At 41.5% G+C, this 22,597-nt stretch overlaps 1 protein-coding gene across 3 annotated transcripts in view; it reads left to right on the top strand.

The window, feature by feature from the left end:
- Positions 1-22,597, top strand: part of tmem132e (transmembrane protein 132E) — a 544,945-nt gene that overhangs the window by 379,808 nt on the left and 142,540 nt on the right. For all 3 annotated transcript variants that reach the window (XM_050034264.1, XM_050034273.1, XM_050034256.1), the window contains exon 2: positions 119-1,085. In XM_050034264.1, coding sequence (XP_049890221.1) covers positions 119-1,085 — 967 coding nt within the window. The remainder of the gene's footprint in view (positions 1-118; positions 1,086-22,597) is intronic.

Here is a 22,597-nt window from a genome sequence, read left to right on the forward strand (position 1 = left end):
TCGTGTCTCTTTCTTCCTCACATATTGTAACGTATTTTCTTTACTTTATTCCTTCTGTTTAAAAAAGGAAAGTATATAAAGCTTTAACCTCTCTCTCTTCTCCTTCCTCTCTTCACAGCTCTTGCAGGCAAAATCTCTCCAACCAGCTCAGATGCCCTCCTCAGCTCCTCGGCAATGACAGCCAGTCCTTCACCACCCAATGTGTACCTTCCCGTCAACTTCAAAATGTCCAATGCACAACTGGCTTTCTTCTTGCGGGAGGCTCAGATCACAGGACAAACAGTTGGCGGCAGCAGCAAGAGCAGCAGTGGCCCCAGCACTGGACACCCGCTGCAGCGCTCTGAGAGTTTTGTGGTTTTCCAGACAAAAGACCTCCCTGCCATCAACATAAGCTTCGGGCCTTTTGCCCGGGACCAAGCCCTGTCCAAGGAGTTGCTCCAGCCAGCCAGTCCGCTGGATATCCCGGGCCAGCTGACAGTCAACTGGAAGGTGCGGGCCTTCATTGTCCAGGCGCGGGTCTTCTCCAACAACCCCACGGTCCAGGTGTTTTTCTACATCGCCGGCCGCGACTGGGATGACTTCAAGGCTCAGGACAAGCTGCCCTGCGTCCGTCTGCACGCCTTCCGGGATGTCCGTGAAATTAAAACCTCCTGTCGCATGAAAGGCAACCTGGCACAGTGCTTGGCCCAGCTGGAGCTGCCTCCGTCCTGGTTTAACACCAATGTAGCCCCACTGGGTCGGAGGAAAGGCTCCGCTGACGGGCTGCTGGATGGGCTGACCAGTGAGACCCTTCAGGCTGAGCTGTACTACACACTGCACGGGCCTAATCTGGACGGGGAGTGCAGTGAGGGCTCAGGTCATAGGGGTGGTGGTGCTTCCAGGGGAGAACCTCTGTCACAGCACCCCCTGCTGCGCATCGGGAGCATCAGCCTGTACCAGGCCAGTCAGGAGCAGCTGCTGGTGGACAAGCAGTTAGATAAGAACATGTTCCTCAGGCTGCCTGAGAAACCCCTGAAACCTGGAGAGACCCTCAAAATCTTCCTCTACTTGATGCCCAACTCCACTGTGGAGCAGTTCACCCTCAGGTAGGCCTCCTTGCTTCCAAATTCATTCCGCCTCCACTCTGAATGTCCCATGTGTTAATGTGTTTATATTCATATAACATACCCTTTGGATAAAAAAATATGATCAAGCTGTTTACAAGCAGAGCAGAAGCTCATTCTGAGAATTTTCCTCCTTCCTCCATGCAATCGTGTACACAAGAGTTATTGATGAATAAATTATTTGCCCGGTTCCTGGTAGACCTCAGCCAACATTAGTCATTTCCCCTCTGTCATGAACTGCAGTCTTATATCTTCCTTTATAATTATGCTCACACATAATTGTCTGCAATTTGTCCAAGGCTTAGGCTTAAGGCTGCAGCACTGCGTGTAAACAAAGCTATGCAGTGTGGATGCTGCATCCTGTGAAGTCCCCGGTGGACAGGCTCATAAGAAACGTTGGATTTACACGTCCAAATAGCCCTCCATTAATGGCACAATTATCACAGCACTGGATGTCTTCATTACCGTCTTGATAATCAACCTAATTCAAAGCAGCATAATGAGATAAAGGTTTTTATATAACCCCCAAAATTAATTGCAGCATTTTGGGATAGCATATGATTATGGTGTGCATGTAAGTGTTGCCAGCGTTATGTAATTCCAATTCTTTCCAGCGCATGAGTTGCCATTTATGTTCATTTTAGGCCTAAAGAGCCAAATGAGCATGTAATCATATATTTCATCCTTCTCATTAATTTCTCCTTCACTGAGCCCAGTGATGTGCCAGCAGTAATTAAAGTCAGGTAAGATAAAACAGGAGAGGACAGGGTTAACGTGTGGCAGTGCTGCACGGTTCACCTTTTGAAGTGGTGGCTTAACATCCAGAGATTTCTCTTTTTCCTCTCGGGACAGGATTGTATGAATAATTTGCAATGAACTGCTACTCAAAGCAGAGTGTTTTTAAAAGCACAAGGCCTGCGCTGTTTGACCAGGTAATGGTCGTGGATCACATATTAAAAGGCCTCGCTACAGTGTGGTGTTCCTATTCTCACACAGAGAGCAAACTGAGGCTATAATGTGGGCCAAAATACTATCATCAGTTAGTTTTATCATTTCTACATATGTCGACTACAGTCACAGCATGTTTCCTCTTCACAATAATAATAACTTGTGCTCATTATCTAACATCCTCACGACTCGTAATTAAAAGCCAAATATTTCACATGCCAGTTGAAGGATATTTAAATCTATAACTCTGTTCTCATAACATTAAAGGTCCAGTGTGTAGGATTTAAGGTGATATACTGGCAGAAATAGAATATATTATAATAAGTATGTTTTCTTTAGTGTATAATCACCTGAGAATAAGGATCATTGTGTTTTTGTGACCTTAGAATGAGCCATTTATATCTATATAGGGAGCAGGTCCCTGTCTATAGAGATTGCCATGTTGCACTGCCATGTTTCTACGGTAGCCCAGAATGGACAAACCAGACACTGGCTCTAGATGGGGCCATTCATGTATTTGCGTCAGCAACTGTAGTTAGCAGTGAAAAGCAGCATCAGAAATTCACTGTTTTTTTTAATGTAAAACTGGTTTAAGCATTGTTTCCAACAATGTTCAAACCCACAGAAATTTATAATTTTATTTATGGACACAGTTCATGTCATTTGGTCACTGACATCATTTCCGCCAACAGAAGTTGTCATATTGACTTTTTATTCAGTTTAAAGCTAATTTTTATTATACACTTTTTTAGGTCTTGTTTTTAAGTATATATTTTAACCAGATGAAAGATTTCTGTCTTTGGATGTTTGGATCTGAAGTTATCAGAGAGACAAGCTGAGCTCGGCTCCAACCCCTGCTGTGCCAAATAGTGTCAGAGAAGCACTCGTTTTTACCATGAAACTTCTTTATTCAGTGCTTTTTCCAGTTTAAATCACCGAGTCTGTTTTTGTTTCTGAGAGGAGGAGACCTCTGCTGATAAGTCAGCTCCCGCTAAAAACCTCCTGAACATCTGTGTCTTAAGTTATTAGAGAAAAAAGGTAAGCACACATTAACCGGTGCTGGACTAGCAGCCCGTCTGTGACGAGCCAAACAGCATGAAACCGCTTTGGTCAGTGTTTTCCCCAGTTTTAACCACCTGGTCTAATTGTTTTGAGAGAAAGAGACCTCTGTGGATAATTTGGCTCCTGGTACCAGCCTCTTGAAGGATGAACACTCCAGTCCATTAACATGACATTAGAGAAAATTGATTTATTGTGTTAGTCTGACTAAAACCGGACTTTTAAGAGACATGTAAACATGATAGTCCAACTTAAATCATTGTAAATTGGATTTCTCAGTCGGACTAACGCACCCAGATAAGGCCATGGGGAGTCAAATTACTCCTGCATGTATACAGTCCATCAGACCCAAACTGGCCAAGGTGCTCTGCGCATGCGCTATTTGACCGTGGAGTCAAATAGCATTAATTGTGTAACAGAAGAAGAAGCCGGTAACAACATGGCAAACTCTACATCCAGAAGCATGCAGTTTTAGACGGACGAAATGTACAGAGCTGTAAAGTTGTCCACCATGGTACCAGTTTGCCGCTAGCTAACCGTAGCTAACTTGTTAGTTGATTGTTTGGTCTGTGACGTAATTGGTCAACTGGAAAAAGGTCCAATACTAACAAGCTGAAAGGGGGCATATCACCAACTATCATAGCAGAGTCAGACATACTTCAGTCAATAAATCAATTCCCCTCCTGAGCTTGTATACTGGGACAAGGAAAGTAGTCCAATTAAATAGCCTAGTCCAGCCATAACCACATCTCGACTTAACTGAGCATGAAACGTACTGACTGAAGAGATCTTAACTCGGAGTTCACGCTTGGCACATGGTGGTAGTTTAAGCTGGGTGCTATCTACAATCCTCACCACTACATGCCACTAAATCCTATGAATCCTACACACTGTTACAAACTGTAAAGCCCTCTCTCGTCACTGCACACTTTATTTGAAGGCTGGTTGGCCATCTTTGACCTGTTGTAGGCTCATTCATTGGTATTTTTTCACTCATAAAGCCACACTGAGTTGACTCCTTTCATACATTTGCACCTTGATTGAACAGAGATCTGACTGTTGCTACAGTCTGAGATCTCAAGATCCAGTCTTATTGTCTGTTCTTAGTGCACAGATTGAGGTTTGAAAGAAAGGTCTCTGCTCCACTCACTCAGGATAACCTTCAAAAAAGATAAACTAAGAGAGTTGGTCTGTTTGTGATTTTAGAGCTCTCATAAGTATGAGGGTGAATTAATTGCTTGGTGCTTGTCATTGTGCATGGGTGGTTCAATATTTCTACATGTTGCTGTTTATCTTCTGTTTTTTATCGTGGTTATTGTTGTTTGTCTCTAGCTTTTTCTTATTCATTGTTTTGACATGGTCTCCCTTGCAAAAGAGATGGTTGGACTGGTCGGACTCACCTGGTTAAATTTGGATTCACTAAGAAATAAAACACTGCTCCTTTAAATTCTATAATAACAATACCATTTACCATGATTAACTACGAAATAGCATTTAATGAGCAATCTATTCAGTTGGCTTCTGTAGTGCTGGAATAAAAGCAATGATTGAATTTACAGTAAATGTATGCAATTTGTTCTCTCATTGCAAATGCATCCAAATTGTCTTCATTTTATTAGCATATAAATGACAAAAACCCATCAAACTGAAATAAAAGAGCTTTATCTGGGTACGTCCTGTACATCCAGGAGCAGTCACAAGCTTTCATTTGTTTTAATTAGCATAATATAAAATGAAAAAAATGGGTTTTTAAATGGGTTGACATGACAGGACATAATATTTAATGATTCAAGTGTCAATTTGGTGTGTTACAAACAAACAACCAGTAGTGGCTATTCATTTACAAGTTGTATTTTCGGTCTTCCTCAGTCCCTCCACAGCTCTGCCATTGTTCCCTCTTTTCTCAGAACATCAATATTTGTTTTTATATTCTCTGACATTAGAGCTGTGTCTCAGAAGGACCATAATAGCTGTTACAGTGAAAAATATTTGGCAGTGTTAAATTTCTGACTTTGACCCTCTGCCTATGGAAACAGAGCTGTGGATGCACGAGGCCCAGCTCAGCTCTCTGGTCCCTGCACCGCTCTCCTCTCCTCGGCTGTCAACACAGTATTCAGGGTTAGAGAATAAATGATTATTTGCACTTGACAAAGCTTGAGGAAAGTTAAGTGTTTCGCTGCTCGTAGGCGAGGCAGCAGGAAAGAATGGAAACGCAAGGAGAATATTACCGACTACCTCAGCAACGATGATGAAACACACTGTAAATATGATTGTTGTAATCTTAGCCGAAGCTCTTACAGACTGAAATTTGGAGATTTGCGGGATATTAATTAAGCCTCAATAACTCAATAAGCTCCAAGCAAAAACCAGGATAAATTCCCCCCTGCAGGAGTGGTTTATTAATAGTCATTCCTCACATTTCAGTTGGAGAAATCCCCTAATAATAAACCCAAACTTCTAACATCTAAAGGTTAAGACCCAAACCAATCAAAGTAGTGGCAGCAGCTGTTCACTTTTTGTAACCGGAGTCAGAATTTGAACTTCCAACTACCTCAACAAAAGGAAAAGTAAACACATTCGATCAACTTTATTCTTCATAGTCTGTTGATAAAACCTTGACACCAACCTCATAGCAGCTTATTGATGCATTTGTCAATAAAGATACTAATGTATCTTAACATCATCCTTATGTACTCAAATAAAAGTACAATTGTTCCCATAAAAATGGCTCAATCAAGTCTAAGTAAAAACGTACCTAGTTAGTGAATTATTTAAAGTACAAGTTGCTCTTTGTCAGGGTTGCCCCTGACTAAGAATTGTCCTAGTCAACCAATAGTCGTCATTTAGGGCCATTAGTCGACGAGTCACCTGCGTGTTTATGATATTAATTTAATTATTGAATGATATATTTTGGGCGGGGCAACACAATGGTTTGACACACACTGAGCGAGCCGCCTGTTAATGACGCTGTGGGCTAATGGGCATGTAGCTACTTCCATGTTTCAGATGATACGTCATGTTTGTAGTCGATCAATGAAGATGAGTTTACATATCACCTTGGGTTCGTCCTTCACCTTCTCAAAATGATCCCACACTTTGGATTTCCTGCCCGACATGTTATTAACTAGCCTGTGGAATAACCGCAGGTACCAGCCCTGGAAATTAACCTGACTCCTGTCTGACTGCTGAGCGTGGACACTTCCTGTGTCTGTGCTTTCAAATTAAATTCCCACATGGTCCACTCATATAGGTTTTGATTTGTTTATTTATTTTTTGGATTTATTATTTTCTGCGACTAAGCCAAAGATGTATACAAGGATTATCACTGGAAGCTTCCTCTCGATCTAGGTTTTGCTCCATCATCATCACATCGTAGTCCAAAACCAGATGGTGCTTCTTTTTCTTCCAGGCAGCTGGAAGCCTTACATCTGCAGTAGAGGTGCTCTTCGCATTTAGAGCAGACTAGTTATAACAAAGATATAAATGTAGTGATGTAAAAAATGGCTCGAAAATATGTTTTATTTTTTTGTTCATCCTTTATTTAACCATAAAGCTCCCATTGAGATACAAGGTCTCTTCAGCAGCAGTTACAGTTACAACAGTAAGAAAATAAATTGTGTCTCATATTAAAACACATACAATATATGAAGCAACACAAGGGGAAAAATAGTAAGAGAAAGAATGACAAAACAATGACGTCAATACACAATCCACCAAGGTCCAGGACTATATAAAGCAGCAACATGTTTCCTTCAAGGCAGTTTGTACTTGAGTAGAGAGTAGAACTGCAATTTTAAAAAAAGGAACAGGAAAAAAAATAATGTTTTACTTTTTCACTCAGGTGTGTTAATGATAACCCACCAGATTATAAGTGTATTGCAGAAAAGGTGTTAAAACCTGCCATGTGTCACCCTACAAACACGGTTTTATACAGACAAAACACTGATTAGTTTTTTTTTAAAATTGGAAACAATTTAATGCCTCTTTGTGTACGAGATGCCTCTGTGTAATTTAATGAATAATCAACAAAATCAGGCTCTCTCCTTGACTCTGGACTGATGTGATTACATCTGTTGTTTGCAGATAAAAGACCTCAGAGTGCATTCATCAGCTGATCACAATTCAGATGATGGACAGTTACGGTATAATCAGCCTGTTTCACGTTGAGAACAAATTGTGTTTTGAAAAGCTGAGCTAAAGGCCACATTAACCTGCATCTCACCAGTTGACAAGGCAGTGATTATAATGCATTTTGGTGGGGGCACAACCCCCCTCTCCATAGTATTCTGATGCTAAAAATGTTCCCTCCAATATAAAGAGAGTAATCTACATTTAAAAAATGCACCACTGTCCGAAATAATCATGAGCAAATCACAATAGAGTGCCCCAGGAATGATTTTGCACTCATGGTTGTGTCGTCTCAAAGTCAGTGGGTTTTTGGTTAGATGCCTGACATAAGGTCTGTGGTTAACACACGCTGAAGAGACTGCCACACTGACCAGCCGGACCAGACTGGCCGACCTGTATGCTCTCACTCAGTGGATGGATGCTGTCACAGGAAGCTTTGTGGTAGATTACTATGGCAATCTCCTCCGTCCAGTCCTTTTGTCTTATCACATTTAACCTTAGTTGTCTTTGTTTTTGTTGACGGGCAGTGGCGGCTGGCATGTGATGAAATTAAAGTTTTGAGCCAGGACTCCTTCTATTCTGGCTCCCAATAACACAACAAGACGACATTTTAAGACTCCTGTGTAGCCTACAGCCCTGTGGTGGAGAGTCATGTTTTGCCTCCAGCTAACAAACTGACGTCATTGTGACGTCGGTCCTAAATGGGTCTATATAACAACCCCATAATCCAAAACAAGACAAAAATATAGATTCTACAATTCTTTTTCTGTGAACTAAAGAAAAACAGTTTTTATAACTGCACAGAAAGCCAAGTATTGTCTTCAGTTAAACTAACGAAAGGCCATTATTATTACTACCAGTTCTAGTATTAAGGTGTGCTGCAGTTATTGTGTAGTTTGTCTAAGTGGTGTTGCCGTACCCCAGCAGAACACGGCTCACAGGCATATTCAGTTAATGTTAATGTCCTTATTAAATTATATTTGTCAGATAGCCTCCATGAAGTCTGAGTAAGTGTCATTTATCATTTATGTTGCACTGTATGTGTAATTTATGTAGACAGTATTTGCTTTCTGTATTGCATATTTGTTCAGTGCACTGTATAGCTGTACTTGTTTATGATAAATAATATAATATAGTAGGAAATTAGTTTTCAAATCTTTGGGGGACCCTCTTGCAGATTTGTTCCTCCCTTAGTGTTAGCTTCATGATGACAGCCTCGCCAGTTAATGACATTTCTGGTCTCGAGGCGGCTAATATCTAAAATTAACTGATGACTTAATAATCTGGATTTGTTTTTTTGTGTGTATATTTTAAGACATTCACTCAGTCGTCCCTCTTGTAGCCAGACGAGAGTGCTAACCATTCATTATCAAAGTCCCAGCCCCCAAGAATCCCAAGCATTTGTCTTCACACTGTCAGAGCAACATTTACACTCCTTAAGACTCCCTCACTGTAAAATGTATGATCTCGTGTCAGTCATAATACTCCGCTCTCACAAAGCTACATTACACAGAGTCTCTGCCTGACAGTGCTCTTCACTTTTACTTATGTGCGCCTTCATGTGGAATCTAGATTACAAAATATTTCATTAAATCAGAGAAAAAGAGTTGCTGTGGGAATCCGTCAGTCAAGACGTGGTGTGACAAAGTTACAGCGAGGCTTTGTAGTACAAGAGGAAGGCTTTGTCATATCCCCTGCCTCTTGAAACATTTAGCTGACCATGTTAGCATCCACACACCACTGCAACTCTCAGGCAGACTGCCTCTCTGAGCCCCTTGCAGGGATGGAAAGAGGAGTGATAAAGCCGGAGAGTTAAAAAAGAGATGGGGCAGGGAGAAGAAAGGCCAGCTCGAACCTCCTGAGCGACTCGACTCAATAGGGTGTGAATTCAATAGTTCTGGAAGCCAACTGTCGAGTCGTCCCCTCGCATCGAGGAAGATGATTAAAGATGCAATAAGGAGCGTCTTTAAAGATGAATCAGAAGGCTTCCTCTTTTTCGTCTGAGTCTCCCTTTGCCTCTATCGTTCCTACCAATTTCTCTCCTTTTCAGTCGTCCAGCTTTGAAGATCTTTGACTTGTTATGCAGATGATGGCGTGCCAGGCAGACAGAGGGCAGAGCCGGCCACTTGTGGAATCTGCTCCAGTTATCCCGCGGCCACAGCAGCACTGTCAGATATGTGCACCGTGTGTGCCTGCATGAGTACATGTCATGCCGTGGGATGGGGAGTAGCGGTGTGTCAAATTCGGTTACCATGGCAATGCAATAATAATGTGTGTTGCTGTTTTTAATGTTTTTCGGCATGCTCTGTTTGTCATGGTGCAGAATGATATGGCGTTTCTGGATGAGCTTCTTTTCATACTGTAAACATCATTTAAAAATCATGTCTTTAATCATCTGCAGTTTTTTCTACTCACCCTCACAGATTAATATGTAGTGCCACAATAGTGACTCCATCAATACGCGGTTCATGAAAGGTGCTTTACGTCTGTGGTTGCCCAACCATTTTCCTTAAGGGACCCAATTTTTTTTATTGAGTAAACTGACGACCCCTGACGAAGTGACATATTTTATGAATATTTTATATTAAATTCAATGCATAGTAATAACAGTACAGAACATTTGATAAACGGTACAATAAAACCAAACAGTGAATGGAATAACTGCGGGAACTTTGTGTAACACAAGGGATTTGGATTAATTTTAAGCAATATTTCTTGTGACTATTTGACCAGAGTCCTTATTATTTCAAGGAACTGTGAAAACTTTATGGTGGTTATTTCCTTTTATATATCTCTTACATGTTCAATCTCTCAGTCAAAGTCTGTGCAGATTAATTTGGATTGATGTTTGAGTGCTGCTTAGCCTTGGCCGCCCTGGCCGCCCGCCCCTCATGTTCTTGTGTTGCAGGGGGAAAAACGCCAATGTGTTGCACAGACAGTGATATTCTCCACAGTGCATTTTTTGTTTGTTTGAATAGAGAATTCTAATTTGAAAAGAGAATTCAAGTGTCACAACACTGGATACACGCATTTAATGAGAAGTGATGTCTAAGAAGTGCTTGGTGCTAAGTGACTTCTTAGTCAAGGTTGACAGCAAAGTAGCTGGTAAAATCACAAGGATCTCACAGGAGGCCACTTGAACTACGGTATCATATTTGGTGGGAAATAGTTTAAAGTCATTGGCTGTGTCTGTTTAGTTTTAGTTGCTCATTTGGCTTATTCTCTGTATTGATAGTCTTGTCCTGACACTACAGAGGCGACTCTGTCCCCTAGAAATTATGTTTGTAAGTTACTAAACTGCTTTCTTAACTACGTGTTTGTCGCAAAGTCATCGCTGCCTGGATAATATTCAGGGACAAAGTTTCTTTGAGGTAACAAAATACTATGTCCAAGCACCAACCTTTATACCACAACTTTGGTTTTGCGTCCAGACTCCTGTCCTACATTTAATTTCAATGTCAAGCCCTTTTTATGCAGAGATCGCGCCATAGGGCAGCTAGGAAGTCCCATCTTTATGCAACCTTTGCATTTTTGCACAGAGCCAAACAATGGCGGCATCATGTGTGATTTTAGACAGCATGCTGGCATTGTGGAAGTGAAAGAGGTGTGACGGGCGTGACATGTAACACAACAGCGTCAGCCTCTAGTGTGATATATAACATACACATCGACAGTGTTTTATAAGTAATAACAATGGCAATAACAATCATTTACTGTCCCTGTTACATGGCTGTTGATCTTGTCCTCTACTCAGAAGGTAAGCAGGTTCCAGACCTCATTATTTCCCAGTTTGCAGACATTTTCGGCTGTTGTTCTTCTGCTTTGAGTTAGCTGCTAACTGCTATCAGCTGCTTTTTAAATCTACCACAGTATCGCACACATAGCAGATCATCAAAATTCATACCCGGCCCGTCCATGGCTGTCCTTTTTACACAGACCTCCTTTTGGCACTATCACTGCCTTCATTGCAGGCTTAAAGGTGAGACGACTCTGTCCCCCGATTCCAGGATTGTACCTTTTATAAAGTACGGCAAGGCGGCATAACAATGTGAAATTCCTGCCTTGAACAGGCAGTGTAGTAAAAGGGGCTTCAGGGAAAGATCATGATTTTGGTTAAATGTTATTTAAAAGGTAAAAAACAATAATGCTGTAGTCACTACAAGTGGATACTGTATTGCCAGATTGCCTGTTTTGGCAACTGAAATATGATGTCAGTGAACATGTTGCTAATATGTTCAGTATCAACATTTTTGCGACGTGCTAGAGACGTTAATTAGCATCATTTTGTCATTAATAGAAAACTGACTGACAGAAGCTAGATGACATACATGTGTAATACATGTATATGGTTAAATAAAACGACAGTCAGTGGTTGGATTTACTCGGGGAATACTGTCATGAAAAGTACCACTTCAAATGGCTTCATATGATGCGAAATGTGGCTCTTACAGTGATGGACCCGCAGAGAATTACCAATTAGCCCCCTTTAGCTGGTTTGGGTTTCCTCACCCACAACTCTCTTCATTTCCACCTGCAGCAGACAGCTGTTTTTAGTGAAAAAAAAAAAAGCTGTGATAAATCTCACTAAATTTCAAAACATAAACATGTCTTCCTACTCTGCTGTCACTCTTGACTCTTGGGACTATTTGTCACAGCTTCAAGGACACAAAGACAATTCTCCCGCTAAATACAAAGCGTTGGCCGATGAATCATTCTAAAATGCTTGTGATGTCTTTATGGTATTTTGTCATCGCAGAGCATCAGTTCTCCCTATGCATTTACTAAAATCTGTCTCCAGATGTACTCTATACTGTGTAATGATAACTCAGGGCCTCCCTGTGTACTGGCAAAAGATTTCTGATTGGCTGGGTCAGCTGGAGGAAATGTGCGACTGCTGATGGAAAGTCTAACATGAGGCTTTCTGGGGAACTTCTACTCATACATTGCAGAGTGATAGTGATTGCCATGGCAGGATTGACACAGTGGGTCATTTTAATGAGCCCAAACTGCTGTGTGTGCTGCTTTACAATCTGACAGATCATTGAAAAGTTACTGAGTGAAGCATGATGCACTGACCATTACTGCTGCTAATGAAATGCTTATTATTTCCACTGTAACTAACTTTGCTTTGCCAAAGAGCTGCACCTGGTCGGGAGCCAGAAAGATTGGTTTATTCATATGGAGACATAGTTGTAGGATATCAAAGGGTCGAGTAAGTAGCTAAACCTGACTTTAAACAGCAGCTAGGTCACTGCGTGCATGTAAATGTAGTCAATGAGGAGCTGCCAATTTAGATTTCGGTGACTCATTGACATTTTCGCTGAAGTAAACACAGCCTCGTTGCATTCACATGAACTATATTCATATTATTCTCATCTATGTGCACAGTACAAGGCTCTTGGAAACAGCGCAGTACTCCAGAGCCCTGGGTGCGACATGCAGTATTCAAATGCCCTGGCTCCAAATAAAGGCTTGAGGAGAGAAAGCGCAGTGGAAGCCAGGGAGAGTGACCCACATTCAGCAGTAGTGGCTTCATCCCCGGCAGCTAGATGGTTGCTCACGCCTCGTAGGGAACACAGCAACTTCCTGACCCCAGCCTCTGCTTCCTGCCAGCTCTGCGGTCTCGCTCCGCTCCGTGTCCCACGTCTCAATTGTCGCTGTCAGTGTCGGCTCGTCTTTTCCCGAACAGCTTTGATGGGAAATGTCAGCACCTCTCGCCGTGGAGCGCGCGCTCGTTCAGATCGTATGACTCGGGAAGTGATGCCTCTGCCGTGGGCCGTCTTGTCACGACACATCGGGTGACATGGAGAACCGCTGTTTATCAGCACTCATCTCTGATAAAGGAAGGAGAGGGTCAGGAGAGTCTTGCTCGCCTCAAAGTGCTTCCACTTTCACCGTGACAAAATAAGCCTCTCTATTAGGCCATATTGGACTGCACCACCACCACCACCACTCCTCCACCTCTTCTGCTTCATTCCTCCCATTCTTTCTGTCTTTCCCTCTCAACTGTGTACAAGTCATTTGAGGCCAAGCAGCAGGGGGGAAAGCATTTACCATTGTGAACTTTAATGTGTGTGGATCAAGTCACAAAGGGGGGATATACTGTATGTGCCAAGATTTTAATGAAATGGGCTGTTTTGAGCTGGAGTTAGTTTTTTAATGCTTAAAGAAAATTGCATGTGTCAGCTCTCTGCACCAGGCGGAATGCAGATATTTATGCAGGTTTATTGCACTGCTTGGCTACTACTAAAGTAATTCAGCCCTTTTGTAACCTTGAATAGGCGAGTCGAGTAACTTTGTTAAGGTAAGTCTAGTTTATACACTTGAAGGATTCTTATTGTAGACCCATATCTATTGTTAAGGGCTTTTTGGTATGCTCAGCATGTTGTTGAGTGATGGTCTGGTTTGGAGACAAACAAACCCAAGCACAACCAATTAAGTCAGACATTCTATCTAACTCAACTCGAACCCACAAAGTTCATCTGGGTCGCGAGTACAGCTGTAAACTCATTAGGCATATACGCATATATTTTTGCATATTTATCCTTTTCCCACCCTATCACTACAGCCTGTTGATATTCACATTTGTTAACATAGCCAGCCAGGAGATTATTCATTAACCTCTCCGACCCCGCAGGACCTGCCGGTGGGCTCATTAAACATTTTGTGTAGACAAACATTGTTCAGGGACACAGAAAGGTTTTTAAAGGTAAAGACTTTCCCAAAGAAACGAAATAAGATGGAAACGAGTTATAATAGTAACTGGAATGTTATGAAAGTGCTGCAGTAGACGGTGTAATCAGCGGCCATTTTCCCCATTAACCACGTAATCAAACTGGAATGAACTCCTCTCGACACCGTTAATTGTGCTGGACCTTTGTGATGTGCTCAGGCTTTGTGGGAAGAATCATACATTTTTCATAATGTTAAAACCGTATGTTTGGGGGAGAAAATTGCATAGTCTCATCCCCATCATCTATTCCCACTGCTAAGTATCAGTGTGCAGGCCCTTTTTTGTACTCTAAATGGCTTTCATTAATCTTTTTTAATTAATATAATGTAAAGTACCACCGAGTGCTGTTCATGTGGTTGGTTCTTTTGCCTCGGTTTGGTTTTTAAACTCTTTCATCAAGAGTTAATCTACAGATTGACAATGAAAGCTCTGCCTCTGCAGAAATGTATGCCATTATTTTGTCCATGTGACTGCATTGGTCTGATGGAAGCTGTAATCTCATAGCCGCTGTGTGTTTGTGTCAGTGATTGGTGACACGTGCAAATCTTAATTTCAAATTCATTATATTTACTTTTTTGCTTTTACATTCAGCTGCTCATTTAGGTCTCAGTCTTTGGAAAGTCAGTCGATCAAATGTCTGTTTGTCTGACAGATGGATAAACACACACAGACCTGGGGATTTTCTGTACTTTCTCACTTTTTTTTTTTTCTTCTCCAAAGCGTATTTGAATACAGCCAAATCCTCCTGCAGACTGCGGTGGTTTATAGAAGGAGCCTGAGAGACAAATTGACAAAAGCTCAGAGCTCCTCATTTCCAAGGTAATCAAACAAGCAGTCCTCAGGTATAAAAAATGTGTTTTTCATTTGACTGCACAGGCGCACGTTAACTGTTTTATCTTTGTAAATTCATTTTCCGGTTGCTCCAAATGAAACTGCAAATCTTTCGATCACCAAATGTGTTTGTTCTCTCTCCAAACACATTTCTTTGTTTTCATCCGGACAGCTTTATGTTCAAGTCTTAGCCTCCCACGAAATGTGCCGTGCTGCCGCTGAAGTTGTGAAGTATTTTGACGTCTCTCCGGGTATGCAGATGTGTTTTATGTGCCGGTCCTTTCTGCAATCTGACAACTCACTGCAGTTTGACATTGTTGTCTGTGAGACGTGTTTGTATATTGATGATGGTGACAGAGATAAAAGAAAATTGGGGGAAATTATGCTCCTAATCCCTCTGGATTAAAATTTATGACTCCATAATAAAAGGTGCATCTTTATGGGTTGATAAAAACATAGAAAGTGATCGCTTTGTTGTTACTTACTGCCGGTCATGGCAACATGTTGTCTTCTGATGCTTTAACAAATTATGTGCTCATGTCAGGAGCACAAAAAAGCACATCTGGAGTGACTCTCTACGGACACATGAGTCAAACGATTAAGTTTTTCAAAAACGAAATGAGCCGCTAATACTCAAAAACCCTGATTAACAGCAGTTCTGCATTAACAGTGGATCAAATTACCCCACGCGTCTGGGAGAGACTGATTAATTCATCAGGACGTGTTTGGCTGCAGACACCGCTGCTAAATGTGCTGTAATCAGTTACTGAGTTTAAGGAAGTGTTGCTTTTTTACAGCGCCGAAACGGGTGTTGCATAACTTTATTCAAGAAATAAATGAGCGACAGAATGTCTTCACTCTCTGTTGCTTTTCATCTCATAGCAGATTTCGGTTCATGATTGGATGACATTCAGTGAGGGAGATGCAATAATGTGGAAAATCAGACGAGGGGAATATGTTTAGGTTGATAGGCAGGTAGTGAGGCATCCACCCTGTGAGGTTATCACATTTCTCAGTCAGCGTCAAATTTCTGTTCCCCTTCCTCCTCCATTAGATCATTTTTGACGTTCACAAAGCAGCCCTCCTCCAACACACACAGCCTCATGCGGTTATCTTCAAAACCTTTAGGGGTTTAGGGGACAAGACTAAGATAAGCCATATTTTCCACTGCATGCAGCCTCTATTTACCTGTCCCTCCCTCTTTCATGTTGTCACAGACAGAAATTGGCGAGGTTTTATTACTATCTCTCCCTCCCTCCCTCCCTCCCTCCCTCCCTCCCTTCTTTCGGCTTTTTTATGATGCCTGCCAAGAGATTTGCCGAACCAATCTGTAGTAATAGACACGGCTCTACCCAGCGTGAAGGATTGTACTGCCCAGTAGGCTACAGTTTCAAAGGAGGCAGTGGTGTGGAGAAGTTGCATCTACCCACCACAACTAACTTTTGATTTTAATGATGCACTCTCCGCCTTGAGTGAGTGGTCTTCGCGGCTGTTATTTGCAAAGCTGAACATCAAATCCGTGTACACAAAGATCAAGAGATGCACTGTTTACTGCTGTCCTGAGAGCAGCACTCTTTGGGTCGGACACAGCTGCATTCGATTGTCAGGACTAAAAAAATAATTGTGGGTAATTTGACAAGGAGAGCAGAGTTTTTGATTATCGATCCAGAAAAGCTATTTCTTAGTTTGAGGCTGTTAAGATGTTAGTGTGGACTGTTTGTGGTCCAACATGCAGTCACAACCTTGTGTTCACTGTAAACACTGGAAGTCCCAACAGGGCTGAGAGGGAGGAGTGAAACAGAAGTCAGTCACGAGGCTGAGCCGTGCTGCTCTGTGCCGATTCAAATGCACTTTGGCAGCATATCTCTGCCTTTTACGCAGCATAATGGGAGTAATGGTAAATGAATAATGGCTAAGATAATGCATTGTGAACAAATGGGAAGCTAGCCAATCTCAATGGAAGAAATTCTGATAAAGACATGATTGGGTTAATGCATATTCATAAAAGATGGCAGCCATCCAGGACTGCTAATCTAATGATTGTAAATGCATGAAATGGTTTTTTCCACTTCCCTCTGGTGGCACGGTCCGCATGATATGCCCCGTCACATTTTCACCCTTATCACGTTTTCATTTGAAACAGGGCAATATTCATCCTAGCATCTGCAGTGATGTACTCCAGTGGCGGAGAGCTTCCAGCTCAATGCACGGCACTCCCCGCCTGCCAACGGAGCATATTGTTCAAGTGCTTTGGCATACAATCACAAGAGCGGTCGTAGCGCCTGAAATTCAAATTTTCCATCACACTGAAGGACAACAGCTTGATTTCACTTTCCTGTCACAGAATTGAAAAAGTCACATTTTTTCTTTTTTTTTTTGGTGGGATTTAACGTTGAGCTGCGTTTTGGCTCAAAAGTCCGGTTGGCATAGATACACTTGGATCCAAACTGGGTCTTTTTAAGGAGAGTTTGAAATGAAGGACTACAGTAATCATCTAGAATCTGACACTAGCGAGGCAACCTTTGGCTGGCCAAGGCACTGCTGGACTCCACCCACCCCTCTACAGTATTTCCCAGGTGGACTCACCCACAGCTATGAGACAGGCCAGGTTCCTGTTTCCATGAATGCCAGACATGGATAAATATCACTCCTCTGCTCGGCTGCAGGAGCTGCGGGCTGCACTGATAGAATCATACCTCAACTATGACAACATGCCTCGTGGTCATATGCACATGTTGCCATGCATGTACAGCCTGCCTCTTTGTCATTCACTTACTGATGTGAACAGCCTCACTGTTGAATAAAGATGCAAGATACAGCTCACCAAAAGTAATTGATGGTGCTGTTAATGTCTGCTACTGTTCGATCAGGCTGTTCATATGCACTGTGCGTATGTATGCTTGTAAAGTATTGCACCAGAATTTGTAAATAACCCATGTAATTGAGAAGGCTGCAATCACATGACCAAAGAGCTGACAGGAGTAAAGACAGAAGTAGTATAAAGAGCAAAAATGCGCAAACACAGGACTCTCCCTGTGTTAAAGATAACTAAATTTCAAGTTATCTTAAAAGTCCAGTTTGTGATATTTAGGGGGATTTAGTGCCATTCTGTGGTAAGGATTGCAGATTACAACCAACTGAAACTTCTCCTGATAAGAATTCCTTCAGTGTTTATTGTTCAGAAGGTTTGTACCAGGTTTGTATCCGCAGAAGTCCCCTTCTCTTACGTACAAACGGACCTGGTGATTTAAATTGGTAAAAACATTGAATAAATCAGTTTCACGTACAAATCAGTGTTTCTTTAATGCTGTTTGGCATGTCAGAGATGGGCAGCAAGCCTAGCACTTGCTAATCTGTGCTCACCCTTTTTCTTTGATGATTTAAGATCCTGATGTTCAGGAGGTTAATACCAGGAGCCACATTGCCAGTAGAGGTTTCTTCCTCTCCAAAACATGTACACCTCGTGATTTTTCATTTTCATAAGGCGGAAATTATACTTCTGCATTGAATTGACGCCATAGCTGCATCGCCATAGAGTCTACGCCGTAACCTACGCTGTAGCTTGAAGTGCACCTCTCCAGAAATGTAACAGAAATGCCATAGACTTGTGCTAATAATGTTAGCATGTTGTATTTGTTTGGAAAACGTGTTTAGTATAAGACAGTTGTTTTGTCAGTGAACCTAGTGGGTTGTAATGAAACCGAATTTTGTAACATTACCTTTGTTAAATGTTGCTGTTGTCCCTGGTTTCATATGAGAAGCGGAAAACATCGCTAGCTGCTAGGCTAATTTATACGTTGTAAAATGCCATAGGCTTGTGCTAATGACGTTAGCATGTTGTATTTGTGGGGAAAATGTGTCCAGATAAAGATAAGTGCTTTTTCTGTGAATGCTGCGAGTTGTAGTGAAGCTGATTTGTGTACTTGTGTTTGATATTGTCTCTATTAAGCCATGTTTAATGTGTGTTTAATGTGTGTTTTGAATCAACTAAACTTTACAGCACTTCACAGAAACCATGCCAGTGTTTTGGAGGTGTAACTGCAGAGTGACACAGACACACCACCACACAAGTATAAATGCTCACAATGGCGTAGGTGACGTGCGCAGGCTACGGTGCAGGGTCTGTGCACAAATATAAATACTATATATATATATATATATATATATACATATATGGTATAGTGTCAACTTTCTCATGGCTGCTGAATTACAAAGGTTATATTTTGATGAAAATTTCTCTATGGCATGAATATTCTTCTGAGGGTTATTATTGCCTCTTCTGATTTGACAATTTAGAGTTGAGACAGGTTGGAAATTTTGAGTGAGTTTCAAACATTTGAAACATATGCAAGCCTTTAGAAATTGTATGTGACCCCATCTATCCCCAGGTGAAGAGCGTTTGCAGTGTAGTCTGTGCCTTTCTCCAGTGGGGGCCTTTGCTTTTGTAAACATTATGTATGCTGTAGTGGAGGGTGTTAAAGGGAGTTCAAAGAGAGCTCCACAGTGGAGTGTCCTCAGCCCCCGGCTATTGCCACTGTATCTCTTCAGCAACACAGAGGTGACGTCTAACAACTGCAAATTGCATTTATACGTGGTCAGTATTATCTGTAAGAACAGTGTGATAACTTTCCAGGCTGCATGCAGCAGGACTGACTGCAACCCGCCCCCCCACCCACCTGCATCCCCCTCCTACGCAGCGAAGCCTAGCTCTTCATACCACCATGTGTGAAACCTTTTTTTTTTCTTTCATCTCGTTTCTTTGTTCTTCTCGGGGGAGGAGTGGGCTCCAGAGTGGAGGTTCCTGCTGCTGGAAGGTTGTTATGTTAGGCTGATTTAAATTAGAATAATTTTGAGCACACTCCTCAAATTTGATGCCTCCCAGCAAACTACGACAGATTTGTTATGGCCATTTGCTGTGCCCTCCCATGCTCTTTAATGGCTGTTTAGCGCTCCAGCCTCACAGCAGGTCGTGAACTCTCACATGTATTTTTTTCCTTTCTTTTACATTCATAAGGAGAGTGGGCAGCATCCTCGAACCGAGGCATTAGACAACAGTTCAAATGCAGTTAAAAACAAGCATACAGTAGTCTGTATGAAGTGAACTGGTAACCATATCCAAGAAGCATAATTCTCCTCAGCGGTGAGGTTTTAAGGACTGTGGTTGTCTTTGTTTACTCCTCTGTGGGAAGTGTTTTGTTTAAGAAAGCAATTCTTCTTGTTGTAGCACTAGAAAGCATCCTGCAGCAGAGGGACCAGGAGAGACAGAGAACACTGATGTTATTTCAGGCTCAGGCTTGAAGGCGCTTCTCTAATTTCTTGTTGCCCGAATAAAATTCAGTTGAATCTTCTCTCCGCAGTTCTGGCCATTGTCAACTTCACATAGCTAAAAATCTGAGCAAAGAACGAGGTCACATTCGTGGTCAGGGAAATAATTTTGCACACTGACCCTCTGGTTCAACTTTGTCCTACTTTTTTTTCTGTAGATGTGCACATCGAGTTTATCTATGGAGATAAAACCAACATTTCAGCTGTGCTCATTTTCGGTTTCTCCTCCAACAGATACCACGACTAAAGCAGGGGTTTGTTGTTTGTTGATTCTGTTGTTGTGATGTTGCCACATCCCCATATGAGCAATTAACTAAAATGTTATCGTTTGTTGTCAAGGGATCATTTATAAATAATGAAAAACAAAAAAATTAGAGCACAGGTTGAAGGCAAAAAAAAACCCCAGACTGTTTCTTTTAATTATACGTTTCCCCCTACAGACCATATACATTCTTTTTCTCTTCCCTCATTAGGAATGGGTGGTATGTTAGAAAGTTGCTGTAGGAAGTTTCAACTACTTAGTATTGGTATTGACTACAGTTAATTACTTCTCCATCAAGATAGCCTCCATTAGCTCTCTACCCACCCACGAAGAAACACTTAAGGACTACAATAATCACTGAGTATTACAGCCCACAGAGTCGAGGCTATTTCAAATGAATTTGACACCTTCCCAAGATTTACGACTTGAAAGGTTCCTGCATATTTAAAGACATCAGAAGAAAGGGAATATGTTTTTGTCCTTGACACACAAATGAGGGCATCATTGATAAACTTGCTTCCTGCTTGTTATCATGAATGTACTGCATGATGAGGTCAGAGTGGATCAGGTGTGTTTGTATGTGCTGTAAAGTGAAAATACCTGCGTCTGTTTGGCTACTAGTATTAGTTCAAGTCATGGGAACACCTTAATTATACTCTAAATCTGATCAGTCAACAGCTATGAATGTTGTTTAAGCTGAAACGTATATTAATGATGCTATGTGATCATTCAGCTCTTATTGGTGAGTTAACCCTAAAAGTTCAGCCGACTACACACACATATAGAGACAGAGCATGATAATGTAAGCAGCTTCCCTTTGTTTTCCTTTTTTAGTGGTATTAGTGTGATGACGGACTCAGCACAAGAACCTTTTTCCTCCACCTCATCTATTATTTTCCTATACCTGAACTACTGATGATGCATTATTTAAATGTAATGGATAACTCTGTTTTCATCTAATTTTCCACACAGTTTTGGCCACATTTGCACTCAAATTTTCCTTTCAGCTTTTCCTCAAATCCACGACCTTTGTTTTTAAGTCTTGGCTTTTCTCCACATAGCATTTCTTTAAATTATTCAAACATCCAGATTCTTGCAGCAATCAAATAGGTTTGAATCGAATTTGCGTGGTTGCCGTTCACTTATCTAATTTTCAATCGTCACACTAACAAAACAGCACAAACTCCAGGCTCTTTAGCTAAACTGCTGGGTATTAAACTGTAATAGTGCATAATGTGCATCAATACAGCAAAACAAACACCTGTCTGTTTTTTCTGTCTGCTACAAGAAACTATTGGAAACCTGTCTGCCAATACGAATAAAGAATTCTCAGTAGCGTATCAATATGCCATCCATGTAAACATAATAACCTACTGATAAATGATGTTGAGTATTTAAGGACTTCTTTGGCTTCCTGGTGATCCTGCCTGTGTTTCCTTCTCCTAATTACCCATACAGCACCTGTACTTCGACTCTCAGCACATTAATTAATCTTAAACATTTCGTAATTGCTATAAAATCTATGTAATAGCAGTAATTATGATATGTGATACAGCACCAAATCCCTCCAGGGAAACACACCTCTGTCATGATCCCCTGCCACCGCTCCTGACTCCACTCCAACACCCTCACACGCCAACCTGACATTCACTTACACAATACCTGCCACTGCCTTGGAAAGCCGATAGCTTAACCCGGTTTGAATCAACCCTTTAATCCTTTGACATCCAGGTTTGGAGATCACACAGTGTCGTATTTATTGCGGTGCAAAATCATTTTGACAAGAAAATCATCCATTTGGCAAAAGAGCGACTTAGACTCTTGCTTCAGAAAAAGTATTTTTAGCTAGGTCTGCTGTGTAAGTGAGACAGTATGATAGAGAGAGCTGAGTATTACAGCACTCAGCAGGAGGAATCACATCAGCACTTTTTTTTAACTTTTAAAACATATACAGGGTTTAGACTTTAAAGGAGTAAACGCAAGATGATGGAGCCTTGGAATACAAGAACTAAAGAAATCAGGAAGTGTATTAACTTGGGATGTCTGTTTCTGTGAGTTTTGCTTTCCACAGCCCGACACCCATTTTTTAAAGAAAAAAATGCAAAATAACATGAAATAGAAAAGGCCTCTCCTTTTATTCTGGCCCTCCATTGACTCAGTGAGCTCCTGCACCGCATTTCAAAGCACTATCCATTTAGAGGCGCTGAA

Source organism: Epinephelus moara, chromosome 3, assembly GCF_006386435.1.
Source record: "Epinephelus moara isolate mb chromosome 3, YSFRI_EMoa_1.0, whole genome shotgun sequence".
Classification (NCBI taxonomy): domain Eukaryota; kingdom Metazoa; phylum Chordata; class Actinopteri; order Perciformes; family Serranidae; genus Epinephelus; species Epinephelus moara.